General features: G+C 40.3%; 3 protein-coding genes across 4 annotated transcripts; all 3 read right to left on the minus strand.

The window, feature by feature from the left end:
• Window positions 1-727: 727 nt before the first annotated feature.
• Window positions 728-5,265, minus strand: get3 (guided entry of tail-anchored proteins factor 3, ATPase). The gene is made up of 7 exons (XM_019889314.1): window positions 5,126-5,265; window positions 4,097-4,244; window positions 3,711-3,859; window positions 2,973-3,123; window positions 2,781-2,888; window positions 2,017-2,214; window positions 728-1,796 (listed from the first exon to the last, which is right to left on the minus strand). The coding sequence occupies exons 1-7, from the start codon at window positions 5,263-5,265 to the stop codon at window positions 1,668-1,670; spliced, it is 1,023 nt and encodes a 340-aa protein (XP_019744873.1). The 3' UTR covers window positions 728-1,667.
• A 430-nt stretch (window positions 5,266-5,695) lies between these two features.
• LOC109527391 (noggin-like) lies at window positions 5,696-7,532 on the minus strand. Its single transcript, XM_019889313.1, has one exon. The coding sequence runs from the start codon at window positions 7,153-7,155 to the stop codon at window positions 6,109-6,111; it is 1,047 nt and encodes a 348-aa protein (XP_019744872.1). The 5' UTR covers window positions 7,156-7,532; the 3' UTR covers window positions 5,696-6,108.
• Window positions 7,533-8,414: 882 nt separating this feature from the next.
• LOC109527375 (target of Myb protein 1) lies at window positions 8,415-18,123 on the minus strand. Of its 2 annotated transcripts, none has more exons than XM_019889287.1 (15): window positions 17,931-18,123; window positions 15,028-15,112; window positions 14,251-14,329; window positions 13,950-14,099; window positions 13,588-13,722; window positions 13,294-13,437; window positions 12,310-12,426; window positions 11,483-11,616; window positions 11,351-11,393; window positions 11,131-11,263; window positions 10,819-10,882; window positions 10,328-10,403; window positions 9,645-9,704; window positions 9,519-9,558; window positions 8,415-9,284 (listed from the first exon to the last, which is right to left on the minus strand). In XM_019889287.1, exons 1-15 carry the CDS (start codon window positions 18,001-18,003, stop codon window positions 9,139-9,141), a joined length of 1,479 nt encoding a protein of 492 aa, XP_019744846.1. In that variant the 5' UTR covers window positions 18,004-18,123; the 3' UTR covers window positions 8,415-9,138. The 2 variants fall into 2 exon arrangements, with proteins under 2 accessions (XP_019744846.1, XP_019744845.1); XM_019889286.1 differs by having other exon boundaries at window positions 10,819-10,885.
• Window positions 18,124-18,315: the final 192 nt, after the last annotated feature.

Genomic DNA, 18,315 nt, shown 5'->3' on the forward strand with positions numbered 1-18,315 from the left:
CCCAAATCGTCAGTGTTTTGTGCGTATTGCCACAGAGCCCAAATGTGAAAGGTTATAACTGTAGCTTTATGCTTTGTCAAAGTAAATCCTTTGCTCAGTTGGGAGTGCTTGTGGAGTGTGTATGTGTTTTTCCTCAGGCACAGGTGTCAAATTCAGGGCCCGGGGGGGAAAATCCGGCCCACCAGGTCATTTTATGTGGCCCGCGAAAGCAAATCATGTGTGTCAACTTGCTAAAATCTGTACCGAAAAATTAAATTGTCATGTGTAATAAATAACATTGAGATTTGGCAAGAATTTTGTTATCCGGTTTACAATCACTTGAACAATAATTGAACAAACAATTATAGTTTACTTAACTGATTTCAAAACTAGTACAGTGATCCCTCGTTACTTCGCGGTTCGTTTATCACGGGTTCAGTGCATCGCGGATTTTTTTCAGACATATTAAAAAAATATATTTTAATATAAGTTAATTGGTCGCTACTTCGCGGATTTTCGTTTATCACGGGTGGTTTTGGTCCCCATTAAACGCGATAAACGAGGGATTACTGTAATCTATTAATTTGTTGTGTACAAGTAATAATTTTGGGGTTTCACTGTCATAACGGCTCTCCATGTGAAGACGTAACTCCAAATTGGCCCGCGACTCAAATGAGTTTGACACCCCTGGCCTAAGGTGAAGTGCTCGCTAATAACCCCATCAAATGATTGCCCACAAAAAAAAAGCTCTCTGTTGAATTAAGTTTTATTAACACTCGCAACATCATTTCAAGAAATTCCCATAGAAAAATGTTTGGTTGTTTTTTTTACTCTGATGCATTCACTGATAGATTTGTTTGCAGCATTAGCTGAGTCAATTTGTATCTATATCCACCCAAATGCTCAGCTCACAGTTCATGTTAGGTGACATTCACTAATTCATAATCAACAATGCACTTTATGATGCTAGACATGAGTGTTCTCATAAAGATCAGACAAAGTATTTGACAGTTCAGAGCTCAAACCTCATGCCATAAGCTTGGCAGGGCTCAAACAATATTTTTGATCACATACTGCCACTGAGTCTCGGGATGCTGACAAAGACCAAAAAAAAAAAAAAAAAAAAAATGCTAGTTGAATTAGTTATGTTTTTCCTATAAAGGTTAATTAAAACTGTCCAGGAGCCTTATGTGCAATTCTAGATAGTATTTAAATAACATACAGTCTTGAGATTGTGTTGGACAGGAAATGAAACCTAATATTGGTACTCTTTCTTGTAATGACATGGATGGTTTTGATTGAATAACATATGACCAAAATTCCACAGGTATGGTGTACTTTAAGAGCTGAACCATAATGTACCGCCTTGTTGTAAGATGATCACTGCTCAGTATGGAGGAAAGGAAGCCATTACATTTTTTTAAATTAGGTATGTTAGTGCTACAGATATGATGCATGATAGGAGAGTAAGGCAGCACCAATGTTTTCATGTTCTAACTTGCTAACAAGGTGGCTTATGAAGATGTGAGACGTCATCAGCTGCACTTGAAGCGTGCCTGGTTCGTACGCTCCGCTTTGCATGTGAGGGTGAGTACTTGATGGGTGAGAGGCCGGTTGTGGGAGCTCAGAGGGGCGCGCGGTCTTTGGGCAAGGGAAGTAGTCGGGGGTTGGTCCCGAAAGGAGGGGAATTACTTTTTTGGTGGCTTATAGGGATCCAGAAGCTGCTTCGAGAACGTATTGACCTTGTCAGCACCTCGAACTTCGTGGGGCAACAGAGGCAATTTGATTATGTGGAAATCTTCGTAAAGGTCCTCCATCTGTTGGAAACAAACACACACACAGAAAGCAAGTTGATATTTTGGCATCAAGAGCCACTGCTGCAAACATGTTCAATATCTAGTCATTGTGAAAACTATCAAGGATAATAGCCATTCATCCAATTTCTAAAGGTTTCTCCTCATTCGAGTCATGGATGAACAGGAGTCCAGCCCACTGTTTTGACCAGTGACTGTGTTGTATCATACCAGAAACACATACCTGGTCCAAATACTTGGACTGAATCTTGTGTCGTGCTTCACACATTTTACACGGCCTCTCAGCATCGGGGAAAACCAGCTGGTTCACGATGATGTTGTGTGTATCGATGCGGCACTTGGCCAGTTCTTGAATTAGTCTCTCTGTCTCATACAGGGAGAGGAACTCAGCGATACACACGCAAATAAAGGTGGTCTGCTCCTGTGGGTGGCAGCAAAGACGGGTGAGGTTATGTTAGTCTGATTTACAAGTTGGATTTCCAAAATTAATCATCCCACCAATCAAACATAACTACCATATATAGCCTTGGGTGCCACTGGATTTTTGTTGTTGTTGTTGTTGTTTCAACCAAAATGCTGCCAAACATAAATCTACATGAATTGAATTTAAATTGATCATCACAAGCTGACATGAAGTGTTTCCAAAGCGAAAAGAGAGGAACTCGTTTACAAAAGCACAGTCAGTGGAGCTAACTGCCTGTGATATTTTTGACTTTTCCAACCCCACGAGCAACTACTATTCAGTCGGGCTTGGCTACCTACTGTCATTGTTATTAATTTATTGTTTTACTGTTGTAAATATGATATCTGCTCCATGTACAGCGATGGTTGTTTTAAAGTGCTCTATAATATATACATTTGAGTTGAGTACCTACAGAATGTAGGTATGCACTTTTCTTTTTCAAATGACACAACAATTTGCTGCTCATTGTTTTGCAGATCCCCCACATTGCACTCACTGACCCAAGTGAAGAAACTGTGACTTACAGGGTCTTTGAACTGCTCACTAACTGAGCGGATGACAGGCAGAGTCTCTTCCAGCTTGGAGGCTAGCTGGTCTGCGTTCATGTCTCCCAGGCCCAACATGTTGCACATCTAGAAAAAAAAAATGGGAGATGTGAGCACATTTTGGGGACATCTTCAGTCAAAGAATGTCTGCGTTTTGACACCATTCCTCACCTGGGAGATGAAGGGACTGATTTGGTTCTTGATCTGCATGAGTCGGCCCAGGCCGCGTTCCACGATGGTGGGGAAGTTGAGCAGGCGCAGCGTGTGGCCAGTAGGCGCAGTATCAAAGACAACCACAGAGAAGTTCATTCCTTTCACCAACCTGAGATGAAGACAGAAACAAATTAAATTAAAACATATTGTACATCTAAAGTGTATATCAATCGGCACAGTTGAGTTCGGAGTTGGAGTCATTTTTTGATCATGTGAACCCGAGGGCTCCAGTTACCATTGCAGGGCGAGTAGAGAGTGGGGTACTAGTGACGTCAACCTCTTAAATCATGACACGTATGTGAGACATTTTTGTAATTTGAATTAAACAAAAGGCCCATGGTACAGTGTAGTGTTCTGACAGTAACTGTCATCAACAAACATGGCTTTGGATTCTTCGGATGTTTTTGTTTCTTCTCATTCACACAATTCCGTTAATTCCATCCAACGCCAGCAGGATATATTTATCTGTACCAATTAATGGAGATCAGTGGACTTTGGACAGCTCCCTCTCCTATGCGTGGAATCAGGTGTTACCGCGCGTGACTTTGATATTATTCAGATTCAGATTCAGATTCAGAAAACTTTATTTATCCCCGTGGGGCAATTAGAGATTTGATAATTTGATATTAGAACCCTTTACGATGGAAATGCAGTAAAATGGGATGATCAGCATTTTGACATGAAATTGACACTCACCTCATGACCTCTGCATAGCTCATAGCTTCATCAATGCCAGGGAAGGCGCTCATGGCCTCCTGCATCATCTTCTTGCCCATGCTGAGCATGTTGTCTTCCTCGAAGAACTCATCGGGCAGTTCTGCTACGCCCAAGCTTGGATCAATTTCCTACACTCACACAAATACAAACACATACACATTTGTGGAATAACAGAGTAGCATTGATTCAACCCCACCTCCGGGTATGCATTTTAGAGAATGATGACTTGTTCTGTGAGAATGTGAAATTGTCATAAGACTTAAAAGGCAATTTGATACGGATTGCTTTTTTTTCTAGCTTCTTAAGACACTGAATGATTTACACCCCTAACGTGTATACGTGCATCTTTCAAAGTGCACACTCACCATAGCAAACAGGTTGTCATAGCCCTTGACCTTTGTAGGCACCTTTGAGAACTTCTGGTCAAAAGCATCTGAGATGTTATGAGCGGGATCAGTAGAGATGATGAGGACACTCTCTCTGACGGCAGCCAGCTGGACAGCCAAACTACAACTGCGAAAGTTATTCAACAAATTAACTTACGTACCAACAGAAATAAAAACATTGGGATCATGGGAGAACATCAACACCAATTTTGCATTCTCTCCTTGGGTTCAGTATAGTAGTGCTTTTTGGGGGGGGGGGGGGCAACACACTCAGCCCGCAAGTTGCTTATATGAGTAAGAACCGAGTTGTTCCTGTTTTAAATCTCCACATTCGGAACAACACAATCCAAACCGAGAGCAAAATAGAGATTCTACCTCTGGAAGACTAAACGATTAATTCCTTTTAACACTGTGAAATAGGTCTTGATCTAACTTTTTTTTCTCTATTTAGCCACGATTATATTGATACTAATTTTGCGAAATTATATGCTATGAAAGAGTACATCAAAATTGCGAATTAATGAATTTGTTGAGACAAGATGTTTGCAACGCCTTTTGGGCGAGTGTATTTCATTTTCAAAAGCACCGTTTGAGAGACGAGAAATCGCAAGTACGAGCTAACGTCAGCTGTTACACATTGGGATTTGAACCACTGATAGGCAGCGTTGTCTTTCTCAAGAAAAAAAGAAGAAAATGCGTTCGTGAAAAGCTCCATTAGAAATCAGCTGTAAAAGACGTGAGTCATGTGTCCGTTGGCTGTCGCATGTTAGCCTCATAGCATGCTAGCCGGCATATTGACAGGAGAAAGAAAAAAAGGAAAACAAAACGCGATTTGAAGGTGGTGTTAAAAGAGTATACGTGACAACTATACATCGGGAGGTAACATGAAATGGTTTAATGACTATGGACCATGTCATCAAAGGCCGAAAGCTGATTGAAAACCTGCCAGCTTGACTCGGTGACATGGTCACTGTACCTCGGGGGTAATGAGCTGAATTTTCCACCTACCTACACGTCGTTTTGCCGACACCACCCTTTCCACCTACAAATATCCATTTCAAAGATTTTTGCTCGATAATATTCTTTAATGTTGGTTCTAAAGGCTCTACATCAGGCGCATCTTCAAACTCATCTTCCAACGCTGCCATCTTGTATGTGTGTGTCTTTAGTGTTGTCGTAAAGCTCCGATTGGGTGGGCGGGACCAACCAATTGTGCTACGTTCAATGCTCCTACGAATTCGGACTTTCAACGACTACTGGACTACAGTACTGGCATTCGACAAAACAATCAACAGGGGGCGAATCGAGTTGTCGATGTACCAATTTAGAAATGTAAACTTTTCTCACTTGTTTGTTTGTTTACTTTGTTTTAAAGGATTAATTCAAATATTAAAAAAGATATAGCCCCAATCATGAGGTTTAAGTAATCAGTACACAATTTTGAAAGCTGGTAGGTCAGAATTTGAATGTTATGCAAACCCATTCCTTCACAAACCTTCAGACATGATATTAATTTGATAGATTTTATGCTATTACAAGTATATACCTCATATGGAAAACAAGAGGAGACAAAGGAACTGTAAAACATTGGTTCATTTAATTCAAATGGGGGAGGGGGGCATTGGCACCAATAATAACACCTTTCATTTTTAAGACATGTATTTCATGTCAAATTAAAAAAGAATAATACACACTTTGGAGTGTTGTTAGTGAATCATTACGTACAGGTACAATATTCATTTGATTCTTAAAATCCATAAACTGCTTCAATAAAGCTAAGAAACAACATAATGCGGTGGTGGGCTGTACTTCACTGTTATTGGACAATGTTGCATTGTAAGCATATAATAAATATCAATTGCTTGATGTAAGAATTTTGCATAAAATGAATTTTGATGAAATAAACACGATGAAATTTTTTTTTTTAATCAATTGATGCCTAGACATTGCATTCCTAAGAGTAATCCCTTAAGCACTACTGAGTAAAGCAATCATTTACATTTACATGTACAAGCTGTGACCACAGGATAAGGCACCGGCCTCCATAGACATTTCCTCATTTCTTCACTAATTCCCAGCAACATGCTGATGTCAGATATTTCACTCTTGAGCTGCTCGGACTCATCATCTCTCACTTTCAAACAATGCCAAGCCAGAATCCTAATGTGTGTTGTCTGAGCTCTCACGCACACCATGCCACTGGGAAAGGAGCAACTTCGCACTCCATCTGACTTGTCACAGTCAGTCTGCCGTAGCCAGCGTGGCCAGAACGCCGGTCCCAGATCCACCCACTGGGAACGCAATCCGCATGTGGCCGAGCGCACCAGCCAGGTTCTTAGTGAACTGGCAACATCTGGAGGCAGAGAACTGAGGTCCACATCTGCAGCTTCCCTCGCCAACCCCTGCCTCTGGTTTTCTCTAGCCTTACTCAGCACTGCAGAAGCACTGAGGTTGAAGTCCTCTCTGGAAGCGGCAACATTTACTTTCACAGGGAGGGAGTCACCTCTTGCCACATCATCACAGTTACCTTTGCCTGTGCAGACCCCAGAGCCTTCAGATGGCTGATCAATAGACATCCAGAATGGGTCAAAAGAGGATCCGAGGATACGAAGTAGGCGCGAGGAGCGGTAATGCCTGGGTTTGGGAACGTAGGGGAAGTCCTCTGCAGTGGTCACAAAGGTGTATGGGCGAAGTGGCTGTGAATAAGAAGGCAGACTGGCTCTTAAGTGAAGAAACGGTGAATCCCCATGTTGCTGATCTTGAACATCATTGGGAAGCTGATACTTGGTGGATATGTTGGAGATGGAAGCTGCAGACACACGGAGCAGTGCACATGCATACATGGAACAGCAGAGATAAACATCCCAGTTGAGCATTGCTGATGTCTGAGTGGTCTTCAACAGGAGAATGAAATGTTTCCTGTTCTCCTCCTCTTCTCTTTTTGAGTTGTATTTGACCCTCTGTCCTGCTATTATTGAGGGCTCCAGGGACGTCATGTACCAGGCCCCAGACATCCTTGAGTTCCTCAACAATAACATTCACACAAACAGTGGGCTTATCATTGAGCATGGTCAATACACCCCTACGCAAGAATCTGATGTTTAGACTATCTTGTCATCAGCAAAAATACAGATGCAGCTGAGAAAGTGCATTTTGTTTTACTATATTTCTATCCAAGCCGGTGAGAATAAGAATTGGCTTTAATCAAGAACAACTTCAACTGATGAAGAACATGCTTTGCCTTAAGAGGAGGATTTTGACTTGACCTTGTTATGTCAGACAAAAAAATATATACATTTGATAGTTAGGAAACTAAAACTACATTCAAATTGCAATAAGGTATGCCTATATTTTCCGAAAGGATACATACTGTACATACATAGAAGAAGAATCTGTGCTTGGTGGTTGCGCCTTCTCGGCGGCACGCGTGTACCAACACTGATTTTGATTGGGAGGAATGTCAGCGCCATTTGACTGTCGTTGCTGGACAGCTCCGGGGCGCTTGTGCCTTGCGCCTGAAATAGGCAGCATTTTCACAGCCCCGCTTTGCTCAGCGAAAAGGTCGGTGCTGATGGACAGTCTGCGGCTGGATGGATGCATGGCTTGAGGAGCTGACGATGAGAAGGAGCGTCAGCGCAGAGCACCGATGCGTATGTGGAACTGGGAGCCGCGGCTTGGAATTGAAGCGGATTTACATGGGACAGGAGAAGAGAGCCAATCTCTTTTTCGTTAATGGATGCTACAGCTTCTTGTTGCTTTCAAGCTTAGCTTGTAGCAGACATGTGCACATTTCAGCATGACGTCTTTGATCCACTGGTGAAAAGGACACGTTGATTTCCTCCTCTTTCATCTATAACTGCTTCAGACAACAAAGTGTATGCAGGAAAGTGGTAAGATTGCACAATTGTCTCTGTCTAATGTGTTGTCTTGTATTATTTTGTCATTTTATGTTGACTTTTCTTTTGATGGCGGCGTGGGCACCCGCAGCGGCTCCTCTTGTTGTATGTTGACTTGAGAGGGAACAAATTTCATCTGTGTTGTACAGTATGTTGCACATACAGCACATTTGACAATAACGTTGTACTTGATACAATTCATTTATTTTCCCAACATAAAAGCTGTTTGGGACAGAGGCAATCAATCGTCTTACATTACTTTTTTTTAATATCAAATGTACATATGAATGTTTAAATCAACATTATAATGCATTTCATAAAAACAGTAATGTATATTTTTTCTATGCACAAAAACATAAGTTCATTTGCATTTACTATGCCTTAGGCAGCAGTGGTGTAGTGCAGGTTTTGGTCTACAGGAAATTTCCCAAGCAGTTCTGCTTGGCTCATTTTAGTATCACGTTGACAATGTTTTTTTTCTTTTTTGCATTTCTACAGTCAATTAATGGGCGGGGTAACAAAATACCAAATCTAGGCTAAGTGTTGACACCATTTATTCGAAGCACAATCTAGAATGGTATTGTATCCACAGGGAAGTCACAGACACACTGCCGTCTCCTGATTCAACAGTCAACAGTATTGTCCTTTGTCCTCTGTGTCACGGTATTCTTTTGTTACGTATTGTATGATGTCACCCAGCCGTTGTCACCATGGTCTAACTTAACTAGACTCAAGTGGAATATTTATCAGTTGCCACTAAAAAAACAGGAAATATCCTCCGCATCTGCTCTTATTCTTCGCGCTTAGATTGTTTTTTTAATTCCTTCCCAATGTTGCTCTTTGTGTTTATTTTTTACATTGCTGTTTGTTTCCATACCAGTGATGCTGGTGTATATGGGTGAATACTGCTGATGTGAACATTAATTTAGCTCATGGGATGAATAAGGTATTTATTGTTCTAATCTGCACCATGAAGAGCTTTACTGAAATGGACCATTTGGTTAAAACATGGCTTTCAAGGCCATAGTTGTACTCATATTTCAGTGATCACATCTGCTTGTTTATTAAACAAACAAACAAACAAACAAAAAACATCTATTTGCTCTTTTATCATGGCTCCCAAACCTAGAGGGAAAAAAGCTGGTCATGTGAACTGTCCTGTTGCTTTGTCGCCTGTGGCAGCAGCCTGGCGGGGGAAGGCAGTGTGCCACAGGTCGTATGGCTAGGCTGGTCAGATTCCTTTGCACGATCATCCAAAAACTTATCAAACTCTGGAAACAACAATCAGAGAGTAACCTTTGCATTGTGACACACACATAAACATTCAAGAGAAGTGATAATATCATACTAACAACAGGAAATATATACTGAACAGAGGTGGCAAATCCAGGTCCAGAATGTTAAAACACTGCCACAAATGAGCTCTTGAGAAAAAGCACCTGACAAACTGTGGCTAGTTTTGCCACATCTCCATTTGTACAAAAAAAAAAAAAAAAGTGACCCACCTTCACTGGATACTCCCTCACTGACCGCAGATTGGTCTTCCTACATTTTCAGACAAAGGAAACCACATAACATTAACGATATCCATATCTGTTAAGGTATTGGCCGAAAGAAAAAGATGATCTCACCATGTCACAAGACAGCCATTGATCCACATTGTTCTTTAGAGTGTTTTTTACTTGCTCCATCTAGCAGGAAAAGCAATACAAAAAGACTGGGGCTAACATTTTATTCCCAACAAAATGTTCTTGAATTGAAGCTTCATGTATATTTAAGCCACCATTGTAAAAGACATAGAAATTACATTTGAAAACTGACAGACAGAAAGTAATGGTGACAAGACAATGATTGTACAGTAGATGCTATTTTACGATTTTTATTTTAAATAGACAAACAGACTGCAAACACACAACATGGGTGGTGTCCAAGGCAGCTCCACCAATATTGTCAGAGAATTGTTTTAAGATAAAAACATCTGTTTTTGTGCTACCACCCAAATAAATAAATAAATAAATAAATATCACATTATTCAACAAATTTTTATTATTCTTTTTAATCAGAGATGCAAGTAAACTTTGAGTCAATTTTTTGTGTGTCATAGCTATAAGTTACAATGCATGCTAAATCCGTATTGAGCTCGGTTATATAAATCAAACATCTCAAAAACCTGATGTACTAGAAAAAAAAAATGTCTTTACATTTTTATTTTTTAAATCAGTGTGATAATATATGTTTACGGACACATAAAACCCATGCATCTCTGAGTAAAATTTGCTCTTGACCAGCTTTATAATTCATGTTTTGTACATACATTTCCTGTGACTTGCAGCTTTGAGTCGAGAGCCCCAGCAAGACCCTCTACAGCGCCAGGGTCTTCATACCTAACACTGAAAACACATCCAAGATTCCTTTTGTAATCCATAAAACATCCACATGATTATACCCATATCAGATATAAATGTGAACCTCAAAATGTGAGCAACCTATAAGAACACGCAGTTTGGAAACCAACACTGTTGTCAGTGTTGGGTAATGTTAATTTAAAAAAAAAAAATCTTAACCCATTGTTTGTATTGATAATGTTTTATCATGACAGGGGTTTGGACTCAGAATGGAATATTTTCATTGTTTTCAATGCTAATAATTTGCAATCAGCATCCCAGACCAAAATGTATTTGACCTTAAGCGGTTTCATTGTATTCCATCAATGCAATTGTTCATTTTATTGAAGATACAGAGTAGTACACAGTTAAATGTTTTTAGGCCCACATTCTGTATGATGTGTGCACTATTACCATTTACCTCTTTCTCAGCTCTGCTAAGCAGCTTCCTCGGGTTTGAGCAAACATATCAAACTCTTCCTCATCTACTAAAAGACAGAAGATTCTTGAAAACAATTATACAAACTAAACATAAAAATTGACCCATTGTATTATTATTATTATTATTATTCGCAGTGGCAAATACGGTAAAACATGAAGTTGCATGTTATACTTCTTGCATTACATGATAAAATATATCAAAATTGATCTTAGAGATACACCAGACTCAAGCATGCTTCATATCATGATTTTGTGTCGTGAAAAGGAGACACAAGAATAACTTTGTGCTCACTGTGGTTGTCCGACTGCCTCTGATTGGTCCACGTGTTGACTTCAGGTTGATTGTTTGTAGTGATGACAGCAGGCTGGTTGAGTCTTGAGGGCTCTGGACTGAGGTCGATGAGGTTCAGGTGGCTGACAGGACTCTGGTGGGAAGATTATACAAAGAAGTATGTGCTTCAAGATTAAATATGTAGAACGGTGCAACGGAGACAAAGAAGTAAAGATCTTACTTCTTCAGTATTTGTCATTTGTGCCTTGTTAAGTCTGTCAAACCTAAAATGGAGAGTCAGTTTAAGATACACAATGAGTATTCGTATTTCTCCTTTAATCATGTAGAATAGGTGAGAGAGGCTGTCGCATACCTCTCGTAACGGATGAAAGCATTGTTGAGGTCATCATTAACCACAAGAAGCTCCTCAATGAGTCCTTCATCCAGCAACTGGGGGATGAGCTCCACCACTCGAGTTTGCATGTTCTTACACACTGAGTAGAGTTGCTGCGTTGAACAGAGGAAAGCAAAGAAATTCATAGACTGTCATTCCGCCGGGCTCAATATTCCTTTGTTCATTTAAGGAGCAATTTTGCTCATCAATTACTTAATTTGAGGAACAATTTAGTAATTTTGAGGAACATTTTTTACAGGTTAATCCCAGGCACTTAAACAAGGGTTTTATTTAACAATACAAAAACGACAATATAACGGTCCTGCATTGAGCCAATGACGTCGCAAGCTGGTTGACAGATCCGAACTGTGATAGCGGCTTGTGCATTGATGAAGAAGGCACCTCGTAGCTGCGACAATTATTGTAAATTTCACAACACACTGACATGCGTATGTGACAGTAATATGCTTGATTTGGGCACAAAGACAGACTTTCACACCGGTGGGGCTCTCTTCCCCCATTCGTTATGAGGGACACAACGGTGTTGCTGCGTCCCTGCCTCTCGAGTAGGAATGAAGGGAAAACAAAAATCCATGGTAGTGGCAAACACTTTGATCATTAAAAAAATATACATTCTGAACTATCACGATGTGTTTCAGGCGTAATGAGCTAGCATTCAGTGATGTCTTGACAATTCAGTAAGTGGACAAAAAAAAAACACAAAACATTAAACACCAACATTAAAAAAAAAAAATTACAGCATTAATTCACCTTCAGACACATAAACATGAAGAAAATGAACACACCTGCAGAAGTTCTGTATCATCCTGCTTGCTCTGTCCGGGTTTAACTTCATTCAGCATTTCATTCATGACAATGAGGTTTCCCTTTACAAGTGCAAGTTCTTGCTGCAGCTTGTCTTTCTGAAGAGGAAAAAGAAGGGGAGAAAACAAATCGAAAATGAAACACACTACAATGCAATTTTACAGTGCTTATCGGTTTCCCTCAAATAACAATGAATTGAACATATGGATTACCGGCACTTCATGTGTCTCTTTCCAAGTGAGTTTTCCACTTGAATAAATAAACACCTCAGCTGAATGGACACCTCCTTAATAAGAGCAGGTAGTGCCACTACTTGGCTGTAATTACCTTTACTATGACAGATAAAGGAAAACATAGTAGCTAGTGGTTAGTAGGCCTGCCTCACATTTCTAAGGATCTGGATTGAACTCTTAGGTCAGGCCGTCCTATGTGGAGACTGCATGTTCTCCTTCTGCTTTTGTTGGTGTTCTCCAGGTACTGTGGCTCCTCCCACATTCCGAAAACAAGCATGTTAGGTCCCCTGAAGACTAAACTGTCAATATGTTCGCGTGAATGGTTGTTTATCTATATTATACTGTATTCTCTGTAAATGGCTGGCAACCAGGCCAGGGTGTACCCTGCCACTCGCCTAGTCAGCTGGGATCGTTTCCACCTCACCCAAAACCCTAGTTCGGACAAGCAGTTAAAGAAAATGGACGGATGAATATGGCTGGGTATTAATTTGAGGGAAATAGGATAAAATACTATTATATTAAATAATATAATAAAATGCATTTGTACAAATAAATGAGGAAGAACGTACATGCTGTAATTATAGTCTGGATGGAAACAAATACAATTATTTACTGTACAGTATATAGTCACAATGAAACACTGCATCAGACATCTTCCAACCCGATGTGGAGTCCTGTTTTTCCTCTCTACTGTACAGGGTGTGATTTTATTTTATTTTTTTTAGGCGGTACCTGCTCTGCCGAGAGGGCAGGTAGTCCCTCAATGGGCTGAGATGCAGGTGAAGAATTTGTAGTAGGACAACTGGAGGGAGTTTGCGGTTGTGACTGATGAGGAGGTGCATCCGTGGACTGGTGGGTTTCGTTTTCTGGCACAGTCTGGAGGCAACGAATGTACACTTAGACAAACACAATGCATACAGTACGCACGAATGGTCACAACATTACTCAGAAGTCGACAAATATATTGTACAGACATGGTGCAATTTAGATGCATACTGTTGATTTTCACCCTGCAGACAGACTCACCCTGCTGGGAGTGTGAATGGGCGATAGAGCATCTAAGTCTGTCATGGGAAACTCCAAACCTCGTCTTCTCAGGTCATCATAAACATAGACCACGCCCCCAAGGGAGGGGGAAGTACGGAAAGCATCAGCCCATGACTGAGAAAAGCACAGAGAGCCCTCAGTATAACTCCATGAAGACATAACAAAACTTGTACTCAGAAATAACTAGAACAAAGGAAACACCAGTCCTGCAGCCTTTTTTTCCAAGAGAAATTTGATTGTTACTTTATATGTGACCTCACAAGAACATTAAATGTAAAACTCATTTCGCCAGCCAAAAATACATAAATAAAAGCTTCGAACAAATAAAACAGTTTACATACTTGTATGAGACTGAGCACCCTGTCATGGAGAACAGTGGGCGGATTATATTTGGGCAAAATGGCTCGCACTAAAACTCCTTCAACAAACTCCTGTGACGCCACAAACACGTGGAAGCGATGGCCGCAATTCTTTACGCATGTCTCAAGAACCTGTGTGACAGTGAGCAATTGAATGTTATCCTGAAGAGCAAGGGTAGTCTCTTTCGAAAAACACATTTATTTACTGCATTATACACTCAGCACAAGACAAATAAAAACAGACAACAGATCCATAAAAACACCTGAGCAGATGAATACTCACAGTCAGGGCCAACATGATTTCTCTAAAATTCTTGTTACCTACGATCCTCTTCTTAATGGCTTTGACTGCATCTCTTGGTCTGGAAAAATAAATATAATTTCTCATTTTATTTTTAAACTAGAATGGTAGTGCAATGACGTGCCAAGGTTACACTAACAAAACAAAAAAAGTGTATTGGGGTTTTTTTTGTCCTTATTTTTGCACAGGGCATTTCCTCTGTCACAGAGGATGACGTACAATCACTGCAGAAGAAGACCGTTGGAGGGATAAAATAAATTGAGTGTCTTCAAAAATTACATTTCTTCAATAAGAGGGGAAAAAAATCCATCCAATTTTTTTTTCATTGGGGTGGCAGGTAAACTGGAGCTAATGAGAGGGTATACTTATTCATACTATTCACATTTGGTTGTCTTTCTATTTGTTAGCAAGCAAAAATGTGGCTCAGATTGATACAAGACATTATGGAGGGTCAGGACTTAACACATTTGCATTGAAGGATGAATGGAGGGGTGACATGATGACATCATTGCTTCAACGATTTTTATCTGGACTTTGACCAACATGTAATCGTATTCGGTTCTCTGTGAAACATGTGCCACCACGCTTGGCAACAAACGTGTCATTGCTGGCTGTTTGCTAAAGCTAAAATTATATTACCACAGTCAAAAAAAAATGTAGCAGAAAGACAGTTGCATCAGAAGTTTAATTTTTTTTCTTTTTCTACAGACCACTTTATACACAATATAACTGAGCAAAACAAATGACATTATTCCATACCCCTCGTCCGTCTCATTGATGATGTCACATATCTCCATGTTAAGTCCCCAGTCCTCTGACTGCCGAGAGCCGCTGGTCGCTTGCTCTGTTGACCCAAAAAAAAATGGGGAAGGAATGTAGTGAACTACTGGAGGGACAGAAATAGAGGTAATACAACTGCATGGTACTGAAATTGCAAAGGCTTATGGGTACATAATATTTATTATATAACTGAAACAAAAAGGTTTCTGGAAAAAAAATATTTTCAATGCAGCCTAACCAGTGTTTCTATTGAATTGATATCATACCACAAGGCTGCATGATATTTATATACAATACTGGTACATTCATTCCCTGTCAGGTAGTAAGAAAATAAGTTTACAGAACAGGATTCACTAGAGGTTGTCATGGTCATTTACTGGTCAGTCCATAATTTAAGTTAAATTTAGTTATAGTTTGAAATGGGCGGTCACAGACAGGATAGCAAGATCTCTTAACACATTCGGTTGGAAATCCATTTTGTAAAATAAACTTTTTTTTTCAACATAATCCTGCCCATTTCTTTGTGAGCATGTTGCATTCTCAACTCAAACTATTTAGTAATCACAGCCAACTTTCTCCAGCCCTCACATGTTCCTCATAAATCGCTTTAAATCTCCTCCAGTCCTTTTACATCCTATGTTAGTCGATCCCATTTACTTTGTTGCATATACTCCCCCTTCCAAGTTCCACTTTCCAGCTCTGTGCACTTCATGTGACTGTCAGCTGCTTGTGTTTGCCCCAGAAGGAGCTGAAGCCTCTAACATTTATGTGTGAAAAAATGAGTGAATGATATAAGAGGTGGGAAGGGTCGAGAGGGCTTTGCAATATTCTGTCACTAATTGAGTGCGCAGATGAAACTAAATTTCCTGGATTCACCTCTTGGCCCTCAGCAGATGCTACATTGTTTTACAGAAGACACAACCATTTAAATGAAGGTCTTCTGTCTTTTGTTTAATGGAGAAAGACAAAATCAGCTATTGCTTGCAGTATGGGAGTGGACAGCATCTTTGTAGTATATGCGAACACCCATTTTTCATTGTGAACATCATTTCAATTTACATCTGGGTTTAACAATTACATACAAAACTCAAGAAACCTTGCAAAGAAACAACACTGTCAAAGATATGTGCTTTGTACACAAAATGGGCATAAGTATTCGGATGCCTAGATTTTACACATCATTTGCAATTCTAAAAGGTGGTGACATATGTCTGCAGGAATATTTACCAATTCATCCAGAAGAAGATTTGTAAAGACCAACAGCCTAATCTCTGTTCTAGCTCTGCTAATAGGTAATTGATGGAGTGAGAGTGGGGATCTCAAGCTTTTCTACATCAAAATCATCCAACCATGCATTGTAGAACTTTGCTTTGTACTTTGGGGAAGAGTCATTCTGAGACAGAAAAGGGCCTTGGATTATTTTTACAATGCTTGGGATAAAAACTGAAAGAATTACGGGTCTTGATCTGTTTAACCAATTGATATACATATCACAATGCTATTTCTTGAGGAAGACCAAATTCTGTCTTTAAAAGACGCTGCTGAAAGGAAGAATGGAAAATTCCCAATTTTGTTTAATAAGGAACAATCACATGCTCTGAAGTTCATTACCCTGTGTGACACTGACATTTATATCTAATACAGTTCAATATTTTACATCGTGTAAAATGTAACTGGAGGTGGTACAGTCGTGGACCGTGAGCATGTCTGCCTCATGGTGCATCGGTCTGTGGTTTGATTCTGGGCTGCGGCCTTCCTGTTTGGAGTTTGCATGTTCTCCCTGTGCCTATGTGGGTTTTTTTCTCCGGTTTCCTCCCGCATCCCCAAAACATGCATAGCAGGTTCATTGAACGCTCTAAATTGTCCCTAAGTGTAATTGTGAGCGCAAATGGTTGTTTGTCTATGTGTGCCCTGTGATTGGCTGGCAACCAATTCAAGGGTGTACCCCACGTACTACAGTACCTGAAGACAGCTGGGATAGGCTCCAGCAGGCACCCGGCCTTTGTAAGGATAAGCCGCTTGGATAATGGATGGATGGATAAAATGCAACCGCAGATCTACATAACTTCCACTGTTGTTTACTTTTAAATACAAAAGGATATGCAACAGCCACCAGGCGTATTTTAATCATGTAACTTAATCTACATCACATCTGATGTGCAAATTTAACATAAATAGCAAGTACAAATCAATAAAGGCACTTAGACCCCTGATGCAACGTTTACCTTGAGCTGATGTGCCCCGCCCACCCGCAGCATCCCTGGCCAGAGATGGGAACGTCTCACAGAACAATTTTTGATGATGTATTTTATTCATGTGACACGGATACAAAGTGACAAGTCGTCCACACACTGCAAATTAGATCCCCGAAGCCCCAAATATATTGCAAAGTTTACGTTTCTGTGAAGTAAAAGGTTAGACAGATGTATGACTAAAAGTTAAATCCAACGGCACGTGCTGGGGTTAGGCTTTTCTAATTTGGATTAGTACATATGACTCCCCCTGTTGGTCACAGCAAATAATACAGATGATGACACATCTGCATTGTAATATTCCACAGCTCTCCAAATGTTGGAGGCGTTTCTTTCTTTTTTTACACAGCACTGTATGTAGCAGTATAAGTAAAGTGAAACGAGCATCAGAATAAACACATTAGCGTTGTTCTTCTCCACTCATTGGTAGACTGAATCGCCATTTAACACTAAGCAGCCAATCAGTTGGAAGATTAAAGGTACTACCGCCTACCTAGTCGCGTGATTAGTTCCGCTAACTTGACAATCGCTACCAAATTTGGATTACCCCTTCACAACAACCGAATTCGAACGCGAAACATACAAACAAGACATTGTGTGAATTGATTGCTGTATCTGTCTGCGACTCACCGATTCTCTGGCCAACAGGTGTGGAAAACGGGTTAGCTAGGAGAAACTCCACCTTCTCCCCGAGAGAAAACATCTTGTTTGGTTGGCAGCGTTTCGTGAGACGTCTGAGTTCGTATGGAAGACTTCTCTGTTGTGTTCTTCTCCGCAACTTGCTCGAGTCAGAGGCTTGCTGAATGTCACGTGAACTACGAACGAACACACACACACACACGCACACACGCACACGCACACACACTCACGTACGCACACAGAGGAAGTGTGTAAAGAACGCTAAATCCGCTCTAAATGCGGAAGTAAATGACTGAATCAATACGGCAATATATTGAACAGAACGATCTGCGATTTTATGAAATAGCCAGCGCTTGTGTTATACGCTAATGCTGTT

Source organism: Hippocampus comes, unplaced genomic scaffold, assembly GCF_001891065.2.
Source record: "Hippocampus comes isolate QL1 unplaced genomic scaffold, H_comes_QL1_v1.1 scaffold86, whole genome shotgun sequence".
Classification (NCBI taxonomy): Eukaryota; Metazoa; Chordata; class Actinopteri; order Syngnathiformes; family Syngnathidae; genus Hippocampus; species Hippocampus comes.

Excerpts from the sequence above, each read along its gene's own strand:
- get3 (XM_019889314.1), bottom strand. The coding sequence starts at position 5,265 with ATGGCAGCGTTGGAAGATGAGTTTGAAGATGCGCCTGATGTAGAGCCT. Across the intron at positions 3,860-4,096 it reads ATGACAACCTGTTTGCTATG|GAAATTGATCCAAGCTTGGG; the intron begins GTGAGTGTGCAC and ends GTGTGAGTGTAG. Across the intron at positions 2,215-2,780 it reads GTGAGCAGTTCAAAGACCCT|GAGCAGACCACCTTTATTTG; the intron begins GTAAGTCACAGT and ends TGCCACCCACAG.
- LOC109527391 (XM_019889313.1), bottom strand. The coding sequence starts at position 7,155 with ATGTTATTGTTGAGGAACTCAAGGATGTCTGGGGCCTGGTACATGACG.
- LOC109527375 (XM_019889286.1), bottom strand. The coding sequence starts at position 18,003 with ATGTTTTCTCTCGGGGAGAAGGTGGAGTTTCTCCTAGCTAACCCGTTT. Across the intron at positions 13,438-13,587 it reads CCATTCACACTCCCAGCAGG|ACTGTGCCAGAAAACGAAAC; the intron begins GTGAGTCTGTCT and ends CGTTGCCTCCAG. Across the intron at positions 9,705-10,327 it reads AGCTGCAAGTCACAGGAAAT|ATGGAGCAAGTAAAAAACAC; the intron begins GTATGTACAAAA and ends TTTTCCTGCTAG.